Source organism: Sebastes umbrosus, chromosome 8 (genome assembly GCF_015220745.1).
Source record: "Sebastes umbrosus isolate fSebUmb1 chromosome 8, fSebUmb1.pri, whole genome shotgun sequence".
NCBI classification, from domain to species: domain Eukaryota; kingdom Metazoa; phylum Chordata; class Actinopteri; order Perciformes; family Sebastidae; genus Sebastes; species Sebastes umbrosus.
This window is the reverse complement of record NC_051276.1, coordinates 7090716-7112181: the sequence shown is the minus strand read 5'-3', so window position 1 is coordinate 7112181 and position 21466 is coordinate 7090716. Positions and strand designations below refer to the sequence as shown.

The 21466-nt window shown below is 38.4% G+C and overlaps 2 protein-coding genes across 3 annotated transcripts; both read right to left on the bottom strand.

Annotated features, from left to right (window-relative positions):
* Positions 1–662: 662 nt before the first annotated feature.
* LOC119493629 (phospholipid phosphatase 1-like) lies at positions 663–9467 on the bottom strand. 2 transcript variants are annotated; one of them, XM_037779107.1, is made up of 7 exons: positions 9327–9460; positions 9003–9095; positions 5065–5216; positions 4700–4980; positions 3348–3405; positions 2701–2877; positions 663–1487 (listed from the first exon to the last, which is right to left on the bottom strand). In XM_037779107.1, the coding sequence occupies exons 2-7, from the start codon at positions 9058–9060 to the stop codon at positions 1362–1364; spliced, it is 852 nt and encodes a 283-aa protein (XP_037635035.1). In that variant the 5' UTR covers positions 9061–9095; positions 9327–9460; the 3' UTR covers positions 663–1361. The 2 variants fall into 2 exon arrangements, with proteins under 2 accessions (XP_037635035.1, XP_037635034.1); XM_037779106.1 differs by having other exon boundaries at positions 9003–9467.
* A 2805-nt stretch (positions 9468–12272) lies between these two features.
* LOC119492449 (chondroitin sulfate N-acetylgalactosaminyltransferase 1-like) lies at positions 12273–21466 on the bottom strand. Its single transcript, XM_037776909.1, has 9 exons — positions 20855–21466; positions 20630–20730; positions 20324–20502; positions 18548–18764; positions 18152–18253; positions 16758–16939; positions 13438–13532; positions 13249–13330; positions 12273–12753 (listed from the first exon to the last, which is right to left on the bottom strand). Exons 1-9 carry the CDS (start codon positions 21215–21217, stop codon positions 12470–12472), a joined length of 1605 nt encoding a protein of 534 aa, XP_037632837.1. The 5' UTR covers positions 21218–21466; the 3' UTR covers positions 12273–12469.

The window sequence follows — 21466 nt, the reverse complement described above, 5'->3', positions numbered from 1 at the left end:
TGTTGTCCGATACTGTTTTCACAGTTTGACATTGCTTCCACCTCAAAGGTTGACTGTCTTCAACCTGTATTTAGCTCACTGCATAGTAGCTGTGCACCTACTGTATACACACACGAGTGCAGAAGAATCACACTTTCCCCGCTGATACATGGCTATACATAAGTGGTTTTGCATGGAGCCTGTAGACCTGAGCTGACATTGATGAGTGTGGTTTATTGCTGTCACTGTGTGTTAAACTAAACCTAGTTCACTGTAATAGGATTTCAATTCTAAAGCAGATCCTCAACTCGGACATTAGCGGCCAAGGATCAGCACCGGTCGGCTGAAGGTTTCCATTGGTCAAGACAAGCTGACCTTTTCCTGTTAGAAACAGCGAGGATATGCAGCGATAGTCTGCCTGTTAACGATACCACCTGGATAACAAACAAACATGTGTTTCCACTGTCATCAGAAGAGGTATATTTGCATGCTTGTGGTTTCTATGGTCTGTCTGCACAGACAGTGAATGACACACCCAAAGTCTTTTGGTTTCTCTTCCTTGATGCTATACCCTATGCTGCAGTTTCACTAGAAAAAGACAATATTGCTATTCTGCTGCACCGTGTCCAAGGCTTCATTCACTTGCATTATATATACTTACATAATAGGAATCATTTCATTCCTTTGTAACAAAGTAGCAAAACAGAGCTCTCTTTATTTGTCACACACCTTTTCCCAGTACTGCTCTAAACAATACTGTTTAAAGCTTCTGCATCGACAAAAACATAGAGCTTCATACAAATTGTAAAAAAAAAGAAAAGAAATGTCATACATGGAATAACATGAGGGAAGGGAAATAACAGCAGGCTGCAAAAACATCAACATCAAATATATTATTTCTGAGTTCAGTCTCCATTTGAAGTCGACAGTCCAGGTTTTCTTATTCACAGGTGCCAGGCTCTCTCTACAAGCCTGCTTGCAGTGCGCACACAGACGCTCATTATATTCTGGGCAAAAGGAATTTCATTCATTCATGATGGCAACATCCGACCAATATACACCAGTTCAGCTCACACTGTAAAAAAAAACTTTTTCTAAGGTAAACCCAACATGCTGTATTTTCTTGGATTTACCCCAAACCTCTCACAGAAAGTTCTGCTTCTTTATATCTCAGTAAAGTGCAAGAACTGTCTTCTGTAGTGCACTTTTCTTCCTTTAATCAAAGTTTACCGACCACACCGAAGGTAGCAGCTAAAGGCAGCGGCGTCGACTCCACCGGGCAAACTGAGTTGAAGAAACGCACAGAAACAGCCAGCAGTTAATACAAAACACCTGCAGTTCATTGATAAAGGCCCTATAGTAGAGTCTTTGAGGCCTTGGATTCACTCAGTGCTGCCATAGTGGTTCCCATTGGAAGGGTGTTCCTGTAAACTGGTGTGTGAGCTGTCTTCCTCCTGTGACACTACGGGGTCCACTGGCTGTTCAAAGAAATTGGACACACAGAACACCTGCAGAAAAAACAAGTGAGTTATTGATTGTAAATGGACTGCATTTACAGTATATAGCACCTTTCTACCTTACCGGACATAGTGCTTTACTATTTGTCTCTCAGTCACTCATTCACAGGCACATTTATACACCAATGGTGGCGAATGCAAGGCGTTGCATGGCCCGCCCAACAACTTGGCTCAAACCGCCAACGGACGACCCTGCTCTACCTCCTGAGCCACACCCCTAAAGCCATGTTCACACTACGAGCGACAAAAGCAACAAAACGGCCAGCTACATTGTCACAGAGTCGCCGTTGAAGTGTTGCTCAAACGCTCGTTGACGTATTTATGTTGTTAAAGAGCACCGGGGACTGGCTATTTTTTAGATGGAACGGAACAGGGTGAAACAAAAACATATGATTGGTTGACGCTTCACAACGTCATTGGAGCGCTGAAAAAAGTTGAGACCAGCTCAACTTTACTTGAAGCGCGTCACGCAGCGACAAGTGTCGGGCGCCAGTTTATAGCTTCATGTCACTGGCTTCCATTGAAAATGGCTTGTTTCCTGTCGCTGTGTCGCTCATAGTGTGAACACAGCGTTATTAAAACTTTATTAGAATTGTACTATGAAGATTGATAACATCATTGAAGTAGATCAGACTTCACTTACATGCTCTCTTTAGTGTGTTTCTGCGTAAAATGGCTTTTTTTTATCTTTCACATTTACCTGTTTAATGAATTATTTATTCATCATTCTAATGATTTAACACTTTTATGTCTTCAATCTCACTGACTAATTATTGGGTCAGTTATTAGACGCTCATTGTTCAAACACACAGAACATTTTTTAAATTCTAGTGGGGATCCCAAAGATATTCAACATATCTTGAATATTTACATTTGATTTGAATGGTGACGCTATAAAAATCATGAAGTCTTTAAATATTTCACTGAGTAAACATCATATAGCTTCAATGAATAGATGGAGCGAGCTGATAATGTATATGATACTGTTAGACACTGTGTTATAAGAGGATTTTTCTAATTTTAAAGCTCTGAAAACTGCACGTTCAAGTCTTTAACCTCTTTTTAAAAGCAAACATGGTCAATGTGCTCCTTCTAAATAAACTGACTTGATGTTTTCAATTGCATATACTGTGATAATACTCCATAAAAGATGCATTATGCCTCGCTTTGCCATTATCCTAATAGGTCTTTGGATGAAACTTACTGTGAGAGTAGCCACTAAGCCTCCTTGCAGGAGGCCAGTGAGCACATCACTCCAGTGATGTTTGTAGTCAGACACCCGGGACAGACCCACATACACAGCAGTGGCAATCAGGAAGAACTGGATGGTGGGACGGAGAAGCCTCGACCATTCTGACCTCAGTCTAGCTTGAATGTACAGCTACAGGAGGAGGAAGAGGAAATGATTCAATATTAGAAACAAAAAAGCTATGTGGTCAGTAGGCATGCAGTTTATATTGACCAAGCTGATATTTACAGAACAGGTGTTGGCAGCTAATGCGTTAGCTGAAGAGAATTTTCATTGCCATTCTGTTGCTAGGGCAACAGCTTTGGTCCAAGTTTACTTCCTGTCAGCTAATGCATTAACAAACATTGCAACAGGAAATAGAAAGGGACCATTTAGAATGTTTCTGTTTTCAAGTTTGAAAAGGTCTATAATACGTCAACTTTTTTGACAATGGCATAAACAAGTTTAAGTAATTTATAGTGTAAATTTGAATGGTATAGACAGTAAAACAGAGCAAGCAAAGCTAGTTATTAGAATTAACATTGTTTTTAGCATTTCTACTACTCAACTGTAAGCCACATTTAGGCTATAAATAGTTTTTGAAGTAGAAAATATGTACTTACTACAAGGAACAGCATGCAGTACATGGAGAAGGATGAATGACCAGAGTAGAAGGACAGTCTGCAAAAGATAAACAAAAGAGATGCATCAGCTTGATTAAGTCACTTTTCATTCCTTCATAACAAAGGTCTATTGTAATCAAAATGTATCACTCTATCATTTTACCATACTGATATAAATTCAGAAATAAATTAAAAGGCAAAACTCCACTAATTTTACACATCAGAATTAGTTAACTAGTTGCTAAGGAGCACAATTTAGCCTGTGAAAACAGTTGTATAATGTCTCTAGATGACCTTTATCTGGAAATAACTCTACTGATATCAAACTGTAAATCATAACTGGGGCATGAAAGACGTCGGCGTTTACCAGGTAGGGAGGGTCTAACAAAAAGACATTATTAAACTCTTTATAGTTAATGATTAATGTTGGCGTATAGAGTATTTAGTAGCTCTTTTTCATGGTTCATTTGTAAATAGTAGATGTTCATAATGCATGTAGTATTCTAGATTTTAAAGTCTTTTAAAGTGTTTTTATTTATGCATCTGTTCTTCTAATTCTGGTGCTGGGACATTTAAATTACCCAGTAAAGCGCAATAAAGTTATCTTTTTATTAAATTCCATTGTGGAAAGTGTACGATTTAGAGTTTTAGGAACTAAAAAAAAAAGTCAGGATGTATCTCGGCTGACTGCACACATTTTGACTATTCTCCTTTTAAGCAACACAACTTTATGGAACTGCTAAATCACTGTAGTTTCCCTTTAAGGATTGCCAGCTTGAAAATAAAAGATCAATTTTGATATATTGGATGATATTTAACCCCACCGTCCATAAAAGTTACATGTATCATAAAGTAATGCAAAAAAACTGGGCACCCTTAGATGATCAGGCTCCTTCCAGTGAGACTCTACTATTACACAATCCTAACAATGTTATGATTTAATCAGTTTACTTTTAACGTTTCTTCTGAGATGATGACTCTCTTTTACAGATGTTTGATTGAATCTGTTTTAACCTTCAGTATTATTACTTGGTTTGGAAATCTAAATTTGTTAAAATGGCTAGTAAGATTTTAGGGAGTCGTCAGGTGACGCTCTTGGACATTTATAACAGAAAGGTCCTTAGAAGGGCTCTAATGCTATATTGGACTGCCAGGACCATCCACTCCTGAAGGAGTTTAAGCTTTTAACCCTCTGGACGTCGTTTCAGGGAACCCGTTGAAATTTCCCCTTGTGGGACAATAAAGACGACCTAACCTGGCCTGAGAAAATTAAATTAATGAATTTCCCCTCCTAAAACAGAAGCTATCTCTTGTAGGTTTCATCTAATCCATGTTCAGGACCATTACCGTACCTGGCCTCATCTACCAGAAACTTCTCTCCAGTGCAGGTGAAGTTCTCGATGTATCCGCCAGTTTTGCAGTTGATGCTACCCCAGACTGGTTGGCATACAGCCAGGAAGTTGGGCCGCAGACGGCCGATGGAGTACTTGGCTATGTCAGTCAGAGACTGGCTAGCAGCAGCTCCGAACACATAGCTGCCCACAGCCTTGTAGACACACGCCACGTACTTGGTCCCCATAGACTGGTTCTGGATGCGAGACAAGTAAACAGAAAGGCTCTCGCCGCAGACAATCTGCAACAGAGGAGATTAAACAATAAGTAAACTCAACATTTAAAAGGTCGGAGAACGTACGGAAGAAGACGACTGTTGACGTACCACGATCAGTGTGAAGGGGATCATGACTCCTCCCAGCAGCTGGTAGGATATGGTGTCCTCTTTGAGGGGGTATCTGATGGACTCATCGCTGCAGAAGAAACCCCGTTTGAACGGGTTGTGTTGAGGGGTGAGGATAAAAAATGGAAGTCCAACTGTTAAAATGAGGAAAGAGGCAGATAATTAGTATAAATTCTACCTCTTTGTCACATTGTCTTACATCTTATTTAATCAATACAAATACTTGTGTGACTCAGAGTTACTACTCCTATTACACAATTTCACGTTTTAGTCACAGGAAACATGCACTGTTGGCATCACACAGGCATTTCCCCTCCTGAAAAAGAAGCTGGTGACTCTTGTGGGTTTCATTTAGCTGCAAGGAAAAAAATTCCGCCTGTTCAAACACATAGTTGCACAATAACTTAATTAAAGGCTCGAGGCCTTGAGTTACTACAGAGAAATACTGCAAATCACCACCAAAACACATAAAACATGCTTTGACTTGCTTTGGTCTCACATACTTATTATTCCCCTCACAGAAAACCGAATACATTTGGCTAACCTGAAGTCAGTAATGCAATACCAGACATTCTTAGATCATCGCCAACGATGCCTTTTGGCTAAATGAGTTACCACACAGTCACAGACCTTTGTTTAGGCCTGTTCATTTAAACCTACTGCAGGGTGAATTACACTGACTGGCTGCGGTCTTTTGAAGTTCAGAGTACTCAAACTGGCTGTGAATAACATCAGTGGACTATACTGATCTGACCATGTAGTTAATATTTCACAATAGGCCTAGTGTCTACTTTAATTAGGATTGCTGTGCACATTTAGTCTCTGATTTTTATTCTCTCTATGAGTGCTTTCAAATCTCCTTTATGTTGCAGTTGTTGCAAACAACTTACATAGATTATTATAGGTCTTGCATTCAGATATGGTAATAATAAAAAGCATTAGCTTATGAAACCAGGTGTAGACAGGAGATATTGCAAAGATATACAGTATATACTGTATATCGGCTTGGGCACCCATCATACTCTAAACACAACTAAGTTGAGCACGCCAATTTTTCACATATAAATAATATTACAACATATAACAGACAACTAATGTGACATAACTTGGTGCATTGCACAGAAGAATACTTCTATGTAGGCTAACTTTATTCAACCAGGATTTTTGGGCTTGGTTTGGTTTATTTTATTTAACATTTTAATATATCTATAAAAGTCCAACATATTAGACTTTATCAGGGATAGAATGATAAAATCCTGGATTTATATCTTTCATGTTCATTGTGTTTTCACAGCCCACCCACCTTTGTCAAGACGTCTATTCACTAGATAATCATGTAAACAAATAACTGCTCAGAAAGCAGACAAGTTTTAAAGCATTAAATACACCCAAACGAGAAATCACATCATAAAAGGCAACAGTTGTGTGACATAGTTCAAGATGTAAATATCAATGAATTAATAAGTAAAGAAAAATAATGAATTAGTTTTAAGTTAAGCATAGATGACATCTTAATAGGAGGAGAAAACAGCTTCACAGAGATTAAAACTCTGTTTTACACAGTGGTGTAATGTAACTAAGTACATTTACACAAGTATTGTACTTGGGTATAATTTTTAGATACTTTACCATATGTTACTTTACATTTCAGAGAGAAATATTGGACTTTTTACTCTTTTAATCTTAAAGAAAGGGGACAATATCAGCAAAGGTTGTATGTAGAGCTGGATTAAATTACTCAGGTGATTTCATATTAATGTAGTTCATCATTTTTGCTCAGATGTTCGTTCAATTAAGCAGAGGCCTAGTTTAAGGGACTTTTGTATCTTCTTTTATTATCCTACACATGAGGATGGGAAACTATTTGTATAGCGTAACTCTAAAGCTTGTAGTCAAATTCCTTTGTTCTGCGCTTGTGATGAAAAATTATTCTTGTCCAAATTATTCCATTGTGTATGATGTTTTTATTTGAAGGGGATATCATTTTCCTCTATTCTATCTTCAGGATTAGTTTATAGTTTCCTCGTCAGGGTTTTGTCAACCTGTAGCCTGCGCTTGTTATAACTAGATCTGAGATTTTTCACAATAATCTCTTTAATCCTGTTGCAAGTAGACACACGGTTTTATAAAATATTTTTGCAGAGAAGAGAAATCCTGTTTCTGTTAAACATGGCTCTCCGTCAGTACTAGAAAAAGACAGATTTTACACCCTATGCAGTTTCCATGCAACAATATATATTTTTTTGTCAGCAGCTCAGACTGTTTACTTGTGCTCATGTTGTGAATCACGAGAATCGACATTTTGATTTCCAAGTTTACGATAAATCTTAAAGGTCCCATGAATTGGCTTTCAGATTGTTACTTTTTTAAACAAATTTAAACATACATTGTGATGCATTGTTATAGATTAAACGACTGAAGAATATATAAACTAGTTAAAATCAGCTTCACTTCGAACAACAAACGCATTATGGATAAGTCTATTTTTGCTTATGATACTAAAATAGCCAACTTTTTAATTCATAACTGTTATGGCCACACCCTGCTTAACCTGCCCAGGTAGTGCATGTCTCTGTGTATATGCAAATCAGGATGTGTGGTCTCCGAGGAGGGATTGGTCCCACCTGCCGAGGCCTCGCCCCTCTTCGAGCTGGAGGTTTCTGATTGGAGCGGCAATCGGTCCGGTCCTCCAATCCCCAAGGAGCTACAATCAGCTAATGAAGACTCAATTGCTTGGCCAGCCCAAAGCTGCTGTGATTTGGTGTGAACAACTGGCTTCTGTACCTTTAAAGGTATGTTCCTCTGAGGAACTCGACCTTTGATTATGATGGTTAATGTTGTAAAAGGTGCTCGTTATTAGATTGGAGAAAGTGGGGGCCAGGGGGCCTTTAGAGACTGATTTGCAACACTTTAGATGTATTGTTGTCTGTATCACTGTAAAGTAAGTTTATCACAAGTAAAGTTAATTAGTGAGGTTTTATTTTCCATCCAATTCTTTTGTAGTAAGTTTTGTTACATAGCTCCCATTTCTTTTTAGGAGTCATTTTGTTCTATTTATTTCCTCGATTTCTAACAGCACCCTCTAATAGCCCCTTTTCCTTTTGTCTGCCTCACAACCTTTTGTTGTTATCAGAAAATCAAACTCCTTGTAATTAAAGTAACTTAATTTACCATATTTAATTTACCATATTTAACTTAATTTATATTTTATTTTTTACATTGTGATATTTCTACTTTTCTTATGTGAATAGTTCTGCTTCTTCTTATTATTATTATCATTAGAGGAGTGTCCCACATATACTAGAGTTTCCACAACATACAAGAAGGACTTTCCAGTTTGATTGTTGATGCCCGCATCAAAGCAGAATGGGAGGATTGGTGTCCAGTCAGCAGCACATCAGCCAGCCACAAGACACTGACTAAGCAGTGACTGAGTGCAGGTTAATCACAGGGAAGGACTGCTGAGTAAAACCTCTCCCTCTTTATCTCATACAGCAGTAATCAAACTGAACTATCTGAGTGCCCTCACACACAGTACAAAGGTTTCTTTAATTTACTTTACTGCAGTATTGTTTATTACATTGAGCAGGCCTGCAGCTTGTCTCTGTGCTATATGATTACATTACAAACACTGAGCTAAAAATACAGCTTTACTTGGTGGAAAAACACACACACAGACTTTGTTGCCTTTTTTTCCATCTTCCTGCCTGGTTCCCTAAAACCTCAAGCCTCCCAGTGTGTGTAGTTATATATGACGTGTATGCAAATCATTAGATTTGCTTAACCAGCCAGGCCATACTTCATCATGTCTCCACATACCAGAAGAGTTGCTGCAGGAGTTTGATGACAAAGAAAGTTCCACTTTAACGAGCTTGATCATTAAACAAAACGGATTAAAAGGTTCATGCACGTTTACATACCGAGGATGAGACAGATTATGTCCAGCCCGATGAGAGGGATCCCTGCAGCTTCAAACATGTTGCGTGTCCTTCTTCTTCTTCTGGTGTCTGTCTCTGTATAGAATGTCCTGTCCATGAGACGCAGCCTATCTGCCGCACGTCTCTCTATATACTCCAGCACACAATTAAAACAGTGTCATTGTGCTACTACCACCAAACTCCAGGACTGTCCCAGAAACTATACCGGGAGATTATATATATAAATATATATCTATGTATAGACTAGATAATAACAGATAACTAAAGTCTAACTCTAATCTAACACCAGGACACACAGCCGCTCACCCTCTCAACTGCTCACAAACCATAACAGCAGCAGCACGATGTCTTCAGCTCATAATCATCTATCCTCTGTCCTCTGTCCTCCTCATGTGAGACACATTACCTGAGAGGCAGGAGCGCTCCTCTCGCGTTGCGATTTAATGATGCCTTCACGTGAGGCTGGGACAAATCAGAGTTCAATGTTCTGAGCTGGTTTGTTGTGACGTTAGGTGGGCGGAAAGAGTTTGGTAATAAAAGTGCAATTCATCACAATATTTATGAGGGTGTTTCTGCAACTACGAGCACTTTTGACTCTTCTAAATATAAATTAAAAAAAAATCAACCTCTATGAATTTTAACCATCAGTTGAACAGGTACACAAAATGACATAGGCTAGTCGTTAAGATTTTAATCTGTCACGTGTTTATTTTTTATGGTTTTCATCACTTGTTCTTACTAAATGTCATTACCACAACATTACAATAACGTTCATTTAATGCATTTTCCTTTTTTTCATTTCTATAATACTTTTATTCATATATATACCTTTATATCATTTCATCTTGTGCATCATTAGTTATTGATATATAAACATTTTCTAAAAAATAGGGGATTTCATGATTTTCTCTACACCCTGAATAATTTAGACAGTAAACATAGATGTCAGTCTCCATGCTCAAAAAATATAAAATATGTTGTTTTTTATAATAGATGTCTAATGCTACAGAAATTACATTTTTTTAATATTGCAGTACAGTAAGGACACACAATAAATACTTGAGAAGAAAACGTGATCTTAACCTTGTTTTTCCTGATCTAGAGTCACATATGTGGGCGGTCCAACCTGTCATCCATGTGCTCACCTTTTACTTTACTTAAGTAAAAGTAGAAATACCACATTGTAGAAATACTCTGGTACAAGACAACGTCCTGCATTCAAAATTTGACTTAAGTGAAAATACAAAAGTATTAGCATTCAAATACACTTAAAGTATCAAAAGTAGAGAAACAGAATAATAAAGCCTAAAAAGTACTGTAGAAAAGTAAAACAAAATTATTTATATTTATTGTCATATCCTACTAAACTATATTATAAATATAATAAGCGTTGTCAGTCCAAATTGGACTGTCTCTTTTCTTCTATATTTAATGTTGCATCTGATAAAGGTGGAGCTAATTTGAATTACTTTATAGGCCTATACTGCTGCTAGCATGATATATAATAAAACAAAAATCATATTTAATTTGTTGGTGATATTTTGCGTTAATAAGCTGAATCTGCAGAGTAGCCTAACTAGTAACTAAAGTTGTCAAATGAATGTGTAATAATGTGTAATTAATAGCCTATGGGCGTATTAATATTTTCATCTGAAATATAGTGGATTAGAAAATGGAAATACTCTAGTAAAGTAGCCTACCTCAAAATTGGCTACAGTAGCCTACTTGAGTAAATGTAGCCTAGGCCTACTTAGTTACTTGTTACTTGGCCTAGGTACTTTCCACCACTGGTGTTATCTAAAGTTATCATTGATTACTGCCATACTGTCTGGTCCCCTGTAATCAAGGTTATCCTGAGCAGGGTAAAGTCCTGTTTGGCAAGTAAACAGAATGATGAGTAATGTATTTTCTATCATTGGACAGACTTTAATTGGAATTTCCGAGCTGTATCTGAATGCATCACAGGACAGGGACGTGGTAATAGGAGTCTCGGGCCTATCGCGTGCCTCTGTTGACGCTACGACAGCCGTCAGCCGATCCACAGCAGCTCCTCCTCCTCCCTCTGCCTGGGTCTGCAGGTCTGCAGAGGTAATGAGGTGACGTCAGTATCACTATTAATAGAAGAGAGAGAGTTTACTGTCTCCTCATCAATGCACCTCATTGATTAGATATCACTGTGCAGGAATTCCCCCCATGTTTCTTCATGGTGTTTTGTCACACAGACTATACACACAAAAATAGGCCTATGTAGGCCACAATCTATGTGAAATATCAATGTAATAATATCAGTGTAACACATATTTTTCTGCTATAACGAGTCAAAATGTCTGTTGATAAAAATCTATGAATCTGATTTATTTGGGAATGATAAAAAAAGAGAGCTCTGACGCCTTCAGACTGCTGACAAGGAAGAAAAACTGGTGATGGTCATCAAGCTAACATATCATTCATATTAAACATATAATGAATGATGCATCACATTTCTCATGTATGTAAATGTTTGATAAAAAAATTATATCATATTTCTATGAGAACAGCTGTTCTGTTTTCAGAGGTTTTCTGAGCAAATACATGGTCCTGAAATATACTTTACGTAAGTGGAATCCAGCTAATTTGGTTGCATATCGATTAAAATAATGTATGAAGTAATTGTGAACATTCCTTAACTCCATTCACACGTGCATTAAATCATCATGAGTTATGCAGTAGTTAAGGATTACTTAAGTATGATTTGTACCCTTATTATAAAATGCTCCTATACCTATCTTGCTCTTTAGTTAACCGTCAGTATAGAAAGAGAGTCTTTGTTCTTTTGTGTGTGATAATTTGCATATTGCATGAGAAAGGTGCGAGAAAATTCACGTGCGATTCAAGTTAGGCTATTGATAATGTTATTTCCCCTGTAATGTTACTGGTGTGGTGTTCAAGTGACAGAAAAAGTTTGGGAAGACGTGCCTTACCCTGGCCCACAGTTGCAAAATTACACACATCACTTTAAGTGTAAAACATCTGTAAATGTTCTTTCTTAAATACCACATTTACATAGTCAATGGCTCCCACTGTCCCTTTAGTATGATAAGTAGAGAGCACAATAGGCTATCCAGTCAGTATTATGTGAATTTAGTGGAATGTGTAAATAGGTTGAGGATTCATTTGGGCATTAAAGGGTTAAACCACACAAACTATTAAGAGTAGTTTTTGCCAAATTCCCTCTGTGACTAAGAAAACATGCAGTACACCAATAGATCACATATAGTTCATTGTTTTATTCACACAAAATATATCAGTCATTATTTGCACAAGTTTATGTGTCCACATGGAGAACAATAATCACAGTAAATCATCTGTTTGTTTGAAGCTGAATGTAAGTAAATAGAAATTGTCACGAAAAGCAGAAGGAGAACATACAGAACATCACCAATGCCCTGTTATATTGTCTGTCCTCGTTATCATGTTCCTCTGTTCATCTGCTTCTGGGAGCTCAAATGAACCTCAATCTCCCGTTTGAAGAACAACTCCCCCAGCTGGCCGTGCGAGGCCTCGCTCATGGCTTTAGTCTGCATGCACATCTTGTATTTGTCCGGAGGGAGCTCGTCTGCACAGTTCTTCTCGTGCCACAAGTGGAAAAGGCCACGAGACGGAGAGCGAATGACCATCAGCTTACTGTGAAGGTACTTCCTGTACAGGTGCACATCCTCCAACCCCCAGCCTTTAATGTTACGGTCAAAACCACCTGAAGTAGAGAAGTTTAGATATAGTGAGACAGTGAGAGTCAGGAGATGCATATAACTTAATAACAGTATGCTTGTTCAATGGCTGAGTTAAAATCAAAGTCAAAAACAGCATTTTAGGAGAATCATGTTTCCTTAATTTGATGTATTTAAACAAGGAAAGAGCATAAAGCAGAGAGGTTATTCAAAGATCAATAAACTAACAACATATCAGGGAGTGAAAGGGCTTTTTCACAGTCAGAGAAATGGTCACAGTGGTTAAACAAAACTGTATTTTTACTTTAACTGTTTATGTACAACTACTGTTGCAGCATTAGTCAATCACTAAAAAGACAATGTCATCTATAAAGAGAAAATAGTGGCATTTTATTAAAGACAATGCATCGAATTCTGTATATTTATTGCTATACAGTACGTGTATTTTAATATACAATTGTATCATGTCTTACAAAACATGAAATTGGGGAAATTACTGATAACATAAGCTTTTCCATTACCTATGTTGAGGAAATCCGACCTGTATTGGCATGTCATGCCAAAGCCAAAGTCTCTCCAGAATCCAGTTTCCTTCCTCATCACCTGAGACAAGGAACAAATCGGTTTCTTGACGCCATCCTGACAATTCATTCTAATACATTAAATTAGTAAATTTAGCTGTTTGTATATTATTATTATTTTTTACCTACCAGTTGTTGTTGAACGGAGGGTAGAAGTGTCTGATTACTGTAGATAATAGATGGGTTGTACTGGCTGAAGAGCACTGGGTAGTACACTTTCTTACCTAGAGACAAAAGACAGTTAAAACAGACAAATGTCCAGTTACATACATGTAATAATGTGTCACATTTTCAAGTACAGCCCGTAAACAAACACTAATAAAATAATAAAAATTATAAACACTTGTTAGATTTTAAAACACCATTTCTGTTTTAAACACCTGGCAGCCAGGAAGTGATTTATTTTGCATTACTGGAAGCAACAACAGAAGTTTGACTGGAGTGAAAAGAATAAGAACTGGGTAGTTAGTATGAGCAACAATAACCACCAACCTGAACAAAGACAAAACTGATCTGCAGTGCAGAAACACCACAACAATGACAACTTATTGATATAGGCACAAAAAAATCGTATAGATTATCATTTAATTAAGAGGTTAGTGCACGTCCTCATATTTTTGAGTGTTGTTCACAGCAGACATTGAAATCTCCCCAGTTAGTTTTCGAGTTCTTTTTATGGTATGTCAACTTGCTCCTTTAACATTATTATCCACCCTATTCCTGGCCCCATGATACCTTGCGTATGTAAGTATCATAAAGCTAGGAATAAGGTGGACTGGCTGCACTCCATTTGGCCCTGCCAGCATGCTGCTTGTTATATCTGGAAGGGCAGGAAAACCTGCTGAAACAGAGTGCAGGCAGCATTTGAGGCGACAGGTGTGACAATGAATCTCTCTGAGCTGATAATCAAACAGCAGGAGGTGTCAGAGACAGAACAGTACCTTTTTATATTCAATTTAAGCCACAACAAATCATGTGAAATATGTGCTAATTTGTCTTTGCTGTATATGCTGCTGTTGGAACATGTGGTATTTTTTTTTTACCTGCTGCACAGAGCCGTCGATTCAATTCAGCATAAGCTGCATCTGCAGTTTTGTGTGCCAAATTGAAATGGAGGGGAAACCACTCCATTTAAACATCTCAAACCGGCACTGTACCGTTCAGCTTTTTGGAGCCCACCCAATAGTTTTGGTGACCTCACATAACTCCCATCATAGCTCTGCCCAACTTCAACCTGAGCAAAATCAGCTAGAATAATAAAAAATACCTCTGTGGGAGCGCGGGGCTTTAATTAATTAATTCAATGGAACAGGTAGAGACTATATGACTTAAATAGACAATATTTTTAATATTCTATAGTTCATGTTGTCATTATTAGCTTTGACCTAAATTGTTTTATTCTTGCAGATACAGATTACAGTGTGTGTAAACCCTGGGTAAATATCCAGTGATAAAATGTACATAGCAGTAGAAACACTAGTTATTGTGTAGCCTGTTTGTTTGAAACATAATCTAAATATGACAGACTATCTTGCTTATTTGTAGTGTTTTTTTAGGTGGGGAAAAATGTATTTATTTGGCCTATTTAATTTTTTTTCTTTAGTTAGATTTGGAGAATTGGTTTATTTGTAATGCAAGTTTTTGGATGCAAACCACCTCTGTAAACCACCGAAGAAGAAGAAGAAGAACAACAACAACAACAACAAGAAGAAGAAGAAGAAGAAGAAGAAGCAGCAGCATAGCCTGCTAATGCTGGCAGCTAGTTAATGTAGCAACTAGCTCTAAAAGTAAGCTAAGTGGAAGATTAAGTGTATCCAGTAGTAACTAACGTGTGTTTTACTGCTAAACTTTCGTCTAGATACACAGTGTTTCTGGTAGATAATCTGAATCCTGGAGGCTCCTCTGCTGTTTAGCTATTAGTTAGCATGCTCGCTACAGTTACGCGAGCTCTGATGTCGTCTGATGGACTTGGAGGCTCGCGCAGAGCAACAGACAGCGTGCCATGTGACCAGACAGACACAGGTGTCAGGGAGGAACAGTTTGTTTCCCTTCTTCATAGCCACTGGGACCGAGGTTGGATGTTTTTTTCCACTAGTGAAGATAGGTGAGTAACCCCATGATGCATTGCTCATGTGAGTGAAGACGTCATTGGTAAGTGACCAGTTTAAGTTACTCATCGCACCCACGCTACACTCAGGCTGTCTGCTTTCTGCTGTCATAAGTTTACAGGTTTAAAGGGTACTCACCTGTCAGTTTTATTTGCATGACCTTGGTAGTAAAAGGGCTGTGATATTTATTCTGTCAGGTTATTTTAAGGCTGGCCCACACTAAAAGATGTTTCACATCTTAACAGATGTTGAAAATGAGAGACCCCACACATAACGACATGTTATGTTACATTTAACAGTTTTGTTCCTATGGTGTGTGGTGAGCAACGATTTGGCCAAAACAGCACACCACACATTAACAGATTCAGTCATGAAGTCCCGACTCTCAAAACCGGTAATCTCGCAAAATCTCTTGCGATCAAATGTGACTTTAGTGTAAACAAACATGGCGGACGATGGGCAGGAAGTGATGTTAGATTCTGCACTACCTTGTACTGAAAATTCACAAAGAAAAATGATGGATAATGATGAAGTCATAGAGACATGTTAAATAAGCCACAAATCAACAAGTTGGTCCTCCATTTCTGAGGTACATCTTACTACTACTTTATGCTTAGTGTTTTGCATTAGTTCATGCGGTGGACGCATGACTGCGTAATCAGCTATCTTCGGGGGTTCCCCACTAACAACAGGATATCCGATTGTAAATATTGAACTTGTTTAATATTTACGATTTGAAATCGGTGCGGCCAGGATGGACTTCCGAGCTGATCGAGGGATGTAAAAAACACTCTTAACATATCTCACACCACGGGTATATCTGGCATGATAATCTTTAGAACCATTAAAAAAAAAAATGTCTTTGCAGACGATTGACGGGAGGGGGGGAATCGGGCCTAAAATTAGCTTGATTCTCGTGTAGTGTGTACCTGGCATTGAATGACGCCCTAGAGAACACCGAATGTGTTTTTATGTTGGTTTATTTTAATTGCTGGTCAATAAATAAGATGATTTCATATCTTTGTCTTTGATCCAGTAAATAGAAGTGGTGTAAAGCCGAGGGTTTACGGTGATCAGGGCGAGGTTTAAAATGACACAGTCCCACTATCATTCTTCAAGTTCAGCTGAGATGTTATGAAGTTGTGTTTCGGGTAAGTTTTAACATAATTCATACAAATAACACAGGGGAATAACAAGTGATGGTGTTGGGGTGTGCTCTAAGTAAAAGAAGTCAGGGCGCTGTATCACATGGTAGTTGATACAGGCAAAGTGCTACATATGAATCGAGGATGGATGACACAAGATGTCGCAAAAATGCTTGAAGTGAAGCAGTCCTCTCACCAGGCTCTGCGTTGAGACGACAGGAAGTTAAGAAGTCAGCGGTGAAGTGGATGTCAACGTCACAGAAGAAGAGCAAGACATTCTGGCTGCGCCTCCACGCCCTGGCGCCCACGTCTAAACCACGCCCTCGAGAAAATTCCTCATTCAGCTGGATCAACGTGAAGCTCCTGAACCGAGTCTCTCTGAAGAAGAAGAAGAAGAAGAAGACAGGAGGGCTGTCATGGGAAATCTGTGTTTACTTAGACAAGTACTCCGATGCAACTGAATGTTTTTCATTTGAATATTTAGTGACTAATCATTCAGAAACAACCAATCTGCAGACATAAAGTCTGGTCACACTGTTGGAGCATTACATAGTTAACAGTATGGTACTTTGCTCCCATACTCTCTTACTTGCAATTTTTTAATCCGTTTTTTAGACACATCTGTGAGAGTAAATTCCAAAAGAGCAGAGAGAAGAAACAGCTTTCAATACAGTCTTGCAGTAATCATATTATTGCATATTATCATCTTTCCAGAAGTGTGGACTCCAGTCCCATGACTTCAACTCAGGTCATGACTCTGATGACTTAAGATTTGACAAAATCAAAAAGACTTTGACTTTCAGTGACTTGGGACTTCACTTGGACTTTAGCCGTTAGGTATCTTCTTGAAGCCCAAAAAGGAAAATTGTTTTTAAAAAGTATGCAGCTAATCAACTTTTCCAAAAATAGACAAAATGAACAAAAAATAGACCACATATCACTTCAACAGCAGTCAATCAGTGCAGACCATACAGATAACAATTGATACCTCAGATTATGACATTCAAATGTAAATACTGACTTGGTCTGGTCAACCAAAAATAGATAGAGAGAAACATTCGGCTCAGAAATTACCAATGTCTGTAATTGTATCACAGGACTAACATACTGATGCACACCCAATCAGTTTGTTTTAAAATGTTTATTTGAAAGTAACGAATACAAAAGCATTCATTACTTCTGTAAATGTACTGTACTACTGTACTGTTACATAATTTAAATGGCATTTAATTTGGTGAAGGGCGCATAATGATTTGTTTCGGACTCGAAACACAAAGTTTAAGATTTGGTCTTAACTTGGGATTTGACTCAGGATTTACCAGCCAAGATTGAGACTTTTTGACTTTGCTCCACCTCTAATCTGTTGTGTCATCGAGATACAAAACCGTGAGTGACTTTACTTAAATTATATGAACAAAACAGATGCACAGAATAAATTTGTAGACTAAATATTTCTTGAAGCTTTAAAGGAATAGAAGAGAAAATAGGTCAGAGATCAGAGGAAGATATTGTAGTTGAATATTGTTTATTTCAACACACCAAGCCAATGTGACATTAGCCGTTGATTAAACTGTAAAATGACTACATTACCTGGTGGTCTGGTCCAGCATGGCTTTCACCTGGTCTATCTGATCTCGACCAAAGTAGACCACAGTCAGATGAACCCTGCTGTCCTGCTGGATGCACACTTCTCTGAACCAAAAACACAATACAAATTAAACAAATAAACATGTTAGGCCCACTTCAATACTACTTTGTCCAGAAAAAATTACCTTTATTTTAGATGAGGACAATAATTAGCCTCACACCTTTAAAATCTATAAACTTCTGATTTTATCTGAAGTCGAGACTTATTGGCTTTCAACCAAGCTACTCTATTAAGACAAGGATTCACTCAGCACTTCCAAATGTGAGATCAATAATGTCCTGATACAATCAGTTAGTGTGAGTGGGTCCCAGCCTGTTAATTCACTGTCCAAATGATACCTGAAGTTGTTGATGAACCTCCTGAATGCGTCTGGCCTCTTGGAAAGAGGTACGATGATGTTGATGAGCGTGCTGCGCGTGTCCACGCTCTCGCTCTTCACCTTCATCACGGGACCAAAGGGTCTGAAGAGCACGAGCTGTGTGAAGTCCCGCGGACCGTCGCCTTTAAACATCAGCTCGTAAACGGTTCCTCTGTCCCTCTCTGTACGAGTCAACCCTGTGACAGAGACAGACAGAGTTTTATTTTATTGGTCCCATATTTTTTCCTATAATTTTGTCGAAAATAACTGATATATGACTTGTGCATTTCCAATTAATTTATTCCAATTCATAACCTGAAGGGTCTTTTAATCAGTGCCCAGCAGGTTAGTTGAATATGCAAAAATGGGAATTTTGTCAATAATTCAACATGTGAAAATAAAGTTGCCATTTTTTCCATTAATGAATAATGAATGCATATTAACTTGAGTTTAAATGGTTTAAAAGTTCTTCCTGCTTATAAACTCAACTAGAGCTGCAGCGATTAATCGATAAGTTGTCAAAACTTAAATTAATTGCCAACTATTTTGACGATCGATTAATCGACTTGAGTAAATTTTTAAGAAATTACAGTCAAAATTAATTCTCTGATTTCATCTTCTTAGTGTGAATATTTTCTGGTTTCTTTACTCCTCTATGACAGTAAACTGAATATCTTTGAGTTGTGGACAAAACAAGACATTTGAGGACATCATCTTGGGCTTTGGGAAACACTGATTGACATTTTTCACCATTTTCTGACATTTTATAGACCAAACAACTAATCAATTAATCAAGAAAATAATCAACAAACTAATCGATGATGAAAATGATCATTAGTTGCATCCCTAAACTCAACACAACAAACTAAACTACTCTCTCATAACTATGTCTCTATTTTCCTTATAATTAGTACCAAATGACATACTGTAGTCCTTCACAGAGAATTTTCTTGGAAATTCTAAGGAACTTATGGAAAATAAAGCGTTACCAATGTTTTAAAGATGTTAATAAAAGAGCACTTGTTTCGGACAGAGGCTGTAGTGTTGCTGTGAGATCCTACTGGGTTTAATGACAATACCACAGATGTAATGACCAGCTATTATATACAAAATTACTTCACATTAGACACTTTTAACTCCAACTAAATAATGCTTGCCGTTAGAGTTCTTAATGAGTAAAAATGAGGACTTTACTATTTACAAAAAACATACAGTATGTTTTTGAGGATAATCTTTTAATATTTTGTATGAATACAAAGCATTTTGAGGTGCAACCCTGCGTTGTAGGATGACCTTGTAAAGGAAACACTGTCGTAGATTTGAAATTTGACCTTTGACCCATTGTGGTTTCCTCTGATGCTCTAGTTTCCTACCCTGGTTCCAGACCTCTGAATCACTCACTGACTGATTTAAATAGGTCTTGGTGTTTTGCTCATTGACAGCTGTTTCTCTGGTTTGAAAAACAACCAGCCATCGAAGCCAGAAAAATTGCATGTGAGCGAGCGTAGATGAGATTGATGTAGTTGTACACGTTGTGTGTTTTGTAAGTTGACTTACGGAAACAACAACTCTTGAATCTTAAATTTCTCCAACATGAAAAACATCATAGGCGTACTGTAAATTTGTAGGCTGTCTGCTTGTATTTGACAATCTATGGATGGAGTATGGATGGACAAACTTTTCTTGAGCTTTCCCAGCCATCCACCTAGATTATACGTGTGAAGAAGATGAATGAATGAAGTGAGATCTTTCTCACCCTCTATGAAGTCTGCAGGGGAGTATGTGCGCTTCCGTCTGGTGTTGTCTGCGTGTTGCTGAGGTCCGTTCAGGACGTGCAAAGCTGTTTCCACAGTGTTTATCAGCTCGTCTCTGTGGTCTCTCCTCACAGGCCTCTCCTCTGGGTGCCTCGTCAGCCCCGTCTCCAGCTGGTACACCCTGAGTGACACAACAAAAAAAACACACACTATGAAGAGGCTTGAGATAAAACTTGACATCAGAGGTGCTCCTGGAGGACTTGATAGCTCTACTGTTGTCCTTACCGATGAACGACTGTCCCACTCACCTCCGCAGGGTGAAAGTGTCAAAAGGAATCACTGCATATTCGCTGGACAGCTTTACACCCGAGTTCACCTCCGCCTGGTTCAGCTGGGAGCGTAGGAAATCCTGATGGACATGATGTAACATTTACTACTACACTTATAACGTCACACTTCATTTATCTCATCAGCACACTTTATTACTCCTGCCTGTCTTCTGCATCTACATCATCCTGTATCATGCTTCCTACCTTCAGGTCGGTCTGTGTTGGGGTTTTGTGCAGACTCTCCAGACCCTGAGGCAGAATCCCTCTAGTTTTAGCTTTTTCCAGGGACTCTTGAAGCTGCTGCGTTCTCTCCTGGAGAGCTTCCTTCAGATGAGCCATCTGCTTTGTCAGGCTGTTGATGTAATGTCTGTGAGAGTCCTCCCTCTCCTGCAACAAGGCCATGTATCCTTCCTTACTGGTGGCCCCTCCAGACCACAGCAGAGACTGCTGGCTGCTGTGAGACGTTGGTTTACAAGCGAGGAGGTAGAACAGGAACAGACAGCAGCAGAGGCCCAGCACAATGAGGCCGACCCGGGCCAATAGGGCTAAAAGCCACCGTTTAAACATGGTGGATTGTCTTTTATAAAAAACCTTAAACTCTCGAGGTTTATAAAATCATGACTGTTCCTTCGGTCACGTGGAGTTGCACCCACAAAAAGATGAGCAACCCATAGTTCCTAAACCATAGATTAATAAATGTGGCTTTTAAAAAAGACATCCTCCTGTTTTCTCATGTCGTCCGCATCTGTCACATCCTCAGGCAGCATCTTCACAGGTGTTGTGTTGCATGTAGAGATCATCGCCAGAGCACTGAAA

What these genes read in the sequence shown, in the direction of transcription:
- LOC119493629 (XM_037779106.1), bottom strand. Translation starts at nt 9,117, where the DNA reads ATGGACAGGACATTCTATACAGAGACAGACACCAGAAGAAGAAGAAGG. An exon ending in TCCCCTTCACACTGATCGTG is followed by an intron (nt 4,981 to 5,064) that starts GTACGTCAACAG and finishes CCTCTGTTGCAG; the next exon opens with ATTGTCTGCGGCGAGAGCCT. An exon ending in GCTTAGTGGCTACTCTCACA is followed by an intron (nt 1,488 to 2,700) that starts GTAAGTTTCATC and finishes TTTTTTCTGCAG; the next exon opens with GTGTTCTGTGTGTCCAATTT.
- LOC119492449 (XM_037776909.1), bottom strand. Translation starts at nt 21,217, where the DNA reads ATGTTTAAACGGTGGCTTTTAGCCCTATTGGCCCGGGTCGGCCTCATT. An exon ending in ATGCTGGACCAGACCACCAG is followed by an intron (nt 16,940 to 18,151) that starts GTAATGTAGTCA and finishes CTTCTTCTTCAG; the next exon opens with AGAGACTCGGTTCAGGAGCT. An exon ending in TCGTCTCAACGCAGAGCCTG is followed by an intron (nt 13,533 to 16,757) that starts GTGAGAGGACTG and finishes TTTTGTCTCTAG; the next exon opens with GTAAGAAAGTGTACTACCCA.